General features: G+C 44.2%; 1 protein-coding gene across 1 annotated transcript; it reads right to left on the bottom strand.

Annotated features, from left to right (window-relative positions):
* Positions 1 to 1,452: 1,452 nt before the first annotated feature.
* On the bottom strand, positions 1,453 to 6,408 carry LOC127342450 (elongation factor 2). Its single transcript, XM_051368409.2, has 3 exons — positions 6,144 to 6,408; positions 4,680 to 4,792; positions 1,453 to 4,092 (listed from the first exon to the last, which is right to left on the bottom strand). The coding sequence occupies exons 2-3, from the start codon at positions 4,768 to 4,770 to the stop codon at positions 1,664 to 1,666; spliced, it is 2,520 nt and encodes an 839-aa protein (XP_051224369.1). The 5' UTR covers positions 4,771 to 4,792; positions 6,144 to 6,408; the 3' UTR covers positions 1,453 to 1,663.
* Between the last annotated feature and the right edge of the window lie 472 nt (positions 6,409 to 6,880).

Raw genomic sequence — 6,880 nt, forward strand, 5'->3', positions numbered from 1 at the left:
GAAAGCCAACTACTATGACGCTCTCCATAAAGAGGTCGCAATCCTCCAAACGCTGAAGTGGCGACCATAAACGGAGCAAAGCCGTACACCGGTAGATGACCTGCATAAGAGAAGAATTTTTGTAATTAAAAACCTTGTCGTTCCTACATAGCCACAGCGACCACCGGTGCTCATCCAATCCGACCAGTATCTGTTCCTCAACTCGATACAAGTCGAACCGGCGCCAATCTCTCCGCCGACCTTTGTATGTGGTGTCGTGGTAGAGGTCCAGAAAGAAGCTCGACGGTTAATTTTGCGTGCGCTGACAATCAACAACTTAGTTCGCCAAAAAAAGAAAGACAATCAGCAGCTTGAAATGCTTAAGAGCTAATGCGTGATCGAAAGTTAAGACCAGACGGTAAGGCCGGAGCTCATGGAAACTATTGGACTGTGTTGGCCACGTTTATACGACACAAACAAGAGAAGGTGGAATCGAGAGAGACGCGCGTGGGTGATGGCGGTCACCGCGCTCTGGCGCGCGAACGGCGATAATGCTCGGTCCAGGCAAGCAGCTAGTCTGGGTACTGCGATCGTCGTTACCGTCGTCCTCTGCGACTGCGCGCCACGTTGTGGGTCCGCGTCGAGTACGTCGCGGGTCGTAGGACGGGGCCTGACACACTGGCATTGGCGATGAACGGTCACCGCGCTCGGGCGCTATGCGTGGCGTAAGATCCGGTCCAGGCTGACCGTTGTACGAGGAGGTGATCAGTTGGGTGGGCCGGAGGTGCCGTTCCACCACTGCCTCGGCCGGCCGGGAGCTCGTGAAGAAGTCGTCTCGAGACGGAGGAGTGCGTGCGCTGCTTGCGCAAGCAGCAGCTCGCCAACGGTGGTTCCTTCCGCGGCGGAAGCATGGCATGTCCACGCGCGCACGGCGCACCCCTGAGTTGTTGGCGCCCGTGCCCGTGCGCCGACGAGGGCTTGCAATCAGAGTGAAGCATTTGGAGTTTCCGGAGACCAGCTTTGCCGTCTTGACTCTTGAGCGTCACAAATCTTCCATACAACGGTTAGGCGAGGCAAACTGACGGAGCGATGAAACTGGTCTGTCGTCCGTCCGTTCCTACTCCTAGTCCTAGGATAAAGAGAACAATCCTGGTCGGTGTTCGTGGTCGTATCTCATTTCTTCTGATCGGTGAAACTGCAAAGCTTTTTCTGGATGGTGAACTCGCCATTTCCATCAGTCAAAAAAGGGGGGGAAAATCCAAGCATATGACGCAAAGGTGTGTCGGCTCGCTCCCAGGACTCGAACCAACTCGCGCACACGGAAATTACAAGAACCGCTGTCGACGCAGACGAAAGTGAGTGGCACTGAAGTGCACCGACGACCTCAAGAACAACAAGCACAACCTGTTGGGGAAATCGTTGCAGAAGAAGAAATAGTAAACAGCATAATCTACAGAAATCACACTCACAAGATGGAGATGAACTAATAATATTCAGCAAATTGTACAACTAGATCAGAACATAATATGTAAGAAAACAAGTGCTGGTGATTGCTGTTACATCAGAGGATTGCCAGGTAGCAAATAACACACTAAGCTATCAAAAATTTCATTTGCAAGATGACCAGGTTATAGAGCAGAGAAGGGATACATGACACTCGTAACTCATCACAAATAATATAGACCTAGTTCTGGAAGGAGGGTCTCCTCAGCATCTTCCTCTCGCGGATATCCAAAACCCTCTGCCCAGCTGTCGAACTTGCCTGAAAAGGGTCAGAAGCCATCGAATCCCAGTAACCAAATACACACTGCGGGTATACCTGCCCAGCTGTTGCAGCCCTGATTTCCTTGGCGAGACCAAAGGATTCATTAACAGAAATGTACGCCCTCGCGTGGAACTGCTGTGTGTATTCCCTCTCAAAGACCTGGTACACCTCCCCTCCCTTCTTTTCAAGAATGCCATAGATAGCATGGAGTGCACTCTGAGGGCCCTCCATCGCAACAATGTATACAGGCTCCAAAAGCCTTGGCTTAGCAGCAAGTTGAGACTCATAAATTGCTGTCTGAACCATAGCAGTTTTAGCCCTAGAATCATCATTAACATGGATAGCAACATTATGGATCTCGAAGCAAATGCCCCGCATCTTCTCTTTTGCCAATGCCCCTTCTTTCGATGCCAACTCGAAGCCAGCCACAACGAATTTCTTCGCTAACTCCAGATTCTGCACTCTCTTGCACATATCAACAACCATATTTGGTCCAACTGCATCAGGGCCAAAAGACCAAATCTTATCGGCGAGATCTTCGTCCCAACCACACTTAGCAAGTATCTGTGAGCGCACCACACGATCAGTATGTGGGCCCAACTGACCAGCATCAATGGCCTCAACTAATATCTTATGCAAAGGGCGGGCTACAATAGACAGGCTGTTGTTTGTACTTAGAGATTTTCCCTCCACATTGCAGGTCTTGCCAAGGACGGTCTCCCGGTAAGAAACAACTGGACTGGAAACAGTAACTTCTGCACCATCCATCAAGCATTCCTGCAGATCCTTCAAGCAAATTTCAAGGTGGAGCTCTCCGACTGCAGCAACTCTGTACTTGCCAGATTCTTCCTCGCTACAAAGGACTACGAGATCAGAATTCGCCAGACGCTTCAAACCTTCAACCAGTTTGGGAATATCTGACGAAACCTTGCACTCAACCGTAACAAACATGACAGGGGACACAGAGAACTTCATTGCTCTGATTGGGCATGCATCAAGCTCCTTCTCATTTGTCAGCGTAGCACTCTTTATGATGTACCCATCCAACCCAGTAAGACCAACAGTGCTACCACAAGGAATGTCCTCAACATCATATTGGTTATTTCCCGTCCATATAATAGTATGCTCAACAGACTTTGGGTAAAGATCATTTTTTATGCTAGGGACATAGGAACGCCCCATGATCCGGACTTTCATGCCAGCTGCAACCCGCCCTGAGAAAACACGGCCGAATGCAAAGAATTTTCCCATGTCAGATGCTGGAATCATCTTGGAAACATACAACATAAGAGGGCCATCTGGGTCACAGTTTCTTATAGCTTCTGCATACATGTCATCGAGGGGGCCCTCATACAAGTTCTCCACACGATACTTCTGTGCTTCCAAAGGAGAGGGGAGATGGAATATCATCATCTTAAGTAGAGTTGTACTAGCTGGCATCCAAGTCTGCATAACACACTTCACAAGAGCCCTGCCTGTTAGGTCCTTGTCATCATCTTTGATACTCACACCAGCCCTCGAGCACATCTTCCACAGTTCACCCTTATCATCATTCATGCAGGCATCCATGATTGACTTGATTGGATTGTAGATAAACTTAACAAAGCCTCTGATACACGTGCCGGATCCATTATCCTTCGTGGTCCATTTGCCAGTGGCAGAGTCAAAAAAGTTATCACCCCAAAGAAACTTCATATATTCATTTGCATCCGCTTTTTTATACTTCAAGGCATACATCTCAGCAAAGTCAGCGAGCCTAAATGCCCAGCCATGTAAACATGAAGAAAAGGCCACAGTTCCATTCTCAGGGTAGATCTGAACATCACCAAGGCGCTCAGCATCATTTGCTGCCAAAATTGCATTGGCATTTTGAATAATATTGGACAATATCTGGTACACTTGCTCACCTGTAAATTCAGGTTTGGCACCTTCAACTTCATGCCCAGGGAATAGCTTATCCATCTTGCTCAGACAAAGTATAGGCCTGACCATCTCACTAAGGGCTTGGTGGAGCACCGTTTCAGTTTGCATACAGATACCCTCAATACAATCAATTACCACCAGAGCACCATCAGTTATATGGATAGCAGCTGTGGCTTCCGAAGCAAAATCAACGTGCCCAGGTGAATCAATAATGTTAATTAGATATTTATTCCCATCTCCTTTTCCATTGTAAGCCTCAACTGACTCGTCGTCCATCGCATACAAAAGAGAGAAGTTAGTGGATCTAATAGAAATACCAGGCTCTGCTTGATCTGCCCGTGTATCAGTAATGGGAACTACAACGGCTTCTTCTTTTATACCAATCCCAGCAGATGCCACAAGAGAATTTGTAAGTGTAGATTTTCCTGACATGAGTAAATAAAATTGTAACAATGCACCCATTTATTATTGAAACAAACACACTGCATCAAATTTCACAAGTAGAGGCCACGATTAAAAGATAGCATACATAACTTGGAAAGTTCCAGGGATTAATAACAAGATAGATAGATAGATAGATATGGTTTGACGAACATATATGGTCTATTGGAATCAAATTGCACAAGACAGCATACTTCTATGCAGTAATGCAGAATAATTTGACTATTGAAACAACTACTGATTTACTTCAGAGCAAGAGGCAAGTACATTTTCTAACTGAAAGGAACAGACAGGCTAGCAATTACTGAAACGCATTTTACTTTACTATGTCAATCATATTAAAGACTTAATAAATTAATAAGAACTCTATGTTGCCAAACTCAGATCAACTGGTAGCTTCATACATAAAAAATATAATATGAAAACATGGTGTAAGCTTGCTATCATGCACAATAATACACCACCAAATCCAAACAGAACAATAGTTACAGAACAACATAAACTATTAGCAAGCTATAGAACATCAAACCAGATAATTATGTGAATAAAACATCAGTATGCTAGCACATACCATGCCGCAGATTAGCAACAACAGAAATGTTGCGAATGTTATTGTGCTTTTCCATAATTTCTCGGAGCTCTAGTGCTGTGAAATCCACCATCGTGACTACTTCTGAATGTCACCTTGAATATAGATAATGTGTTGAAAGTGCAAAGTAGTTAGAAATTAATGACAGTTCAGTAAGAGGAACTAATCAATTGTTCTTGAATATAGATACTGGTATCAGATATTCTTGATCATTGTAACAAGGCAACATATGCAGCAGACACACCTTATGATGTACTTAATCAATTGCGCAATCATCTTTACTTTTGCATTAAAGTAACATTAAATTTCCACAAAAAAAAGGATAGACATGGTTCTCAAAGTACTCTAAGTACTAAACAAAGCTCATTTGTCAATACGATCAGAACAACGAAAATCGCCAGTGCTAAAATAATACATGTTAAACATTGCAACGAAGTGCAGAAACCCGTAGCAGAAACAAAAACTATATATAATACATGTTCTATGGACGATGGTCATAACCCATGATACACCTTTTAAAGAAAACATGGTCCTAAAGGGCACAGAGATGGAAGTGCAGAAAAAAAAAACCTAGAATTCTACATACAGAAATAGAACATTTAATTTATGTCCTGCCGAGCTATGTAGTGACCTGGGGAAACAAAGGGTGCTGCGTGGCCAAGGGTGACCAAGTGTCGGTGCACATGGTCAGATGCCACCTTTCCTTCAAGATCCTAATATTTGAAATCCATTTGACTCGAAAAGACCTTGACAGTTCTCGTGTCTTAAGTTCAAGGCGTCTAATATATTTTAGATTTAACACATCCACGAAATTATACTATGATTCCGAAATTATTGTCATGATTCCGAATTCGTAGTTTCTTTAGAACTGGAAGGGGCCATTTAGTAAGACGATAAGAGGGTGTTGTTATTTACAAGTCAAACAGCTGGACAGGGTGGCTGCCCTATCCTAGCTTATGCCAAACAAAGACCTTGTGCACTACGCAAGGGATACCCTGTTTCCAAACACAATGGCACATGAAATATTTGTTGATTTATTCCCCATTTGTTACATAGAGTGCATGACAAAACTTCTATCCGAGCACCCCATAAATTACACAGAAAAGGACTGAAAAGGACATGAAAACTAAACTGTAGTTTACAAGAGAGAACAAAAGCACTATGATGAGCACTTCCAGGTCCATGTATAGCCAGATTTGTTGGCATCCCTACTTAGTTATTGATGATTTATAATTTTAGATGAAAACCGAGGCAAAATTGGAGTAACAATTTTACCAATAAATTTTCGAGGGCAAACGTCAATAGATCGCTAGATGCAGGAACGCAACCCCCTCAGAGCCTGATTTAACGACGGGGGTGGAGGAGGAGGAAAAGTAGAGAAACCCGTAGGTCCGTAGGGGGGCAATAACAGGAATTATATGGGGAGTAAAGGTTGGACGTACGCACCGGTGCCGTCGCCCGAGTATAGAAACGGAGCCGCCGCGATGGCCCCGCCCCGGCGATCTCCTCTCACCTCGGTCGCTTGGATGCTTCTTTGCCCTAGAAGCCTGCAGTGCGGTGGCGCGGTGGCGCCGTGGCGGAGATTTGGTTGGGGTTTTTGGCCTGCTGGTGCTTTGCGAAATGGACTCCCACTCTTCGTTCGAGTCAATTGGTCACTACAGTTTCTGCGTAGAGAATCTGAGCAGAGAGGCGACGATTGGCGGATTTTCGGGAGTACGCGAACGAGTAAATAATTTTAGGGACTCTCCTCTGTGTACGGTACATATGCATGCACTTGGCCAGCCGGGCCTTAAGCTACTCCCTCCGTTCTTTTTTATTATGTTACGAAAATGGATGTAGTATGGAATGGTTTGGTGTAGAAATTATTATGTTCTGTTTTCCATTTTTTCTTTTGCTTTCAATTATGTATAATGTATACAAAGATCTTATATGTTTTTCACTTTCGATGGGCAAAAGAAATTGGAAACTAATTTGCTAATTCACAACAAAAAAAAATAGTTGTAGCCCATCCTCAAATGAAAAATCTCAATTATAATGCAAAAAAAAAAAATCAGTAATCGCACTTACAACTAGATAATCTCAATCACAACCCTAATCATAATTAGAGAAAATCTTAGTTGCAACACCAATTATAACTGGAAAATTATCTTAGTTGCAACTACACTTGCAACTAGAGAAATGTC

This window comes from Lolium perenne, chromosome 3 (genome assembly GCF_019359855.2).
Source record: "Lolium perenne isolate Kyuss_39 chromosome 3, Kyuss_2.0, whole genome shotgun sequence".
NCBI classification, from domain to species: domain Eukaryota; kingdom Viridiplantae; phylum Streptophyta; class Magnoliopsida; order Poales; family Poaceae; genus Lolium; species Lolium perenne.

Coding starts and splice junctions, on each gene's coding strand:
- LOC127342450 (XM_051368409.2), bottom strand. CDS start 4,770: ATGGTGGATTTCACAGCACTAGAGCTCCGAGAAATTATGGAAAAGCAC. Junction 4,093..4,679: donor TGTTGCTAATCTGCGGCATG/GTATGTGCTAGC, acceptor TACTCATGTCAG/GAAAATCTACACTTACAAAT.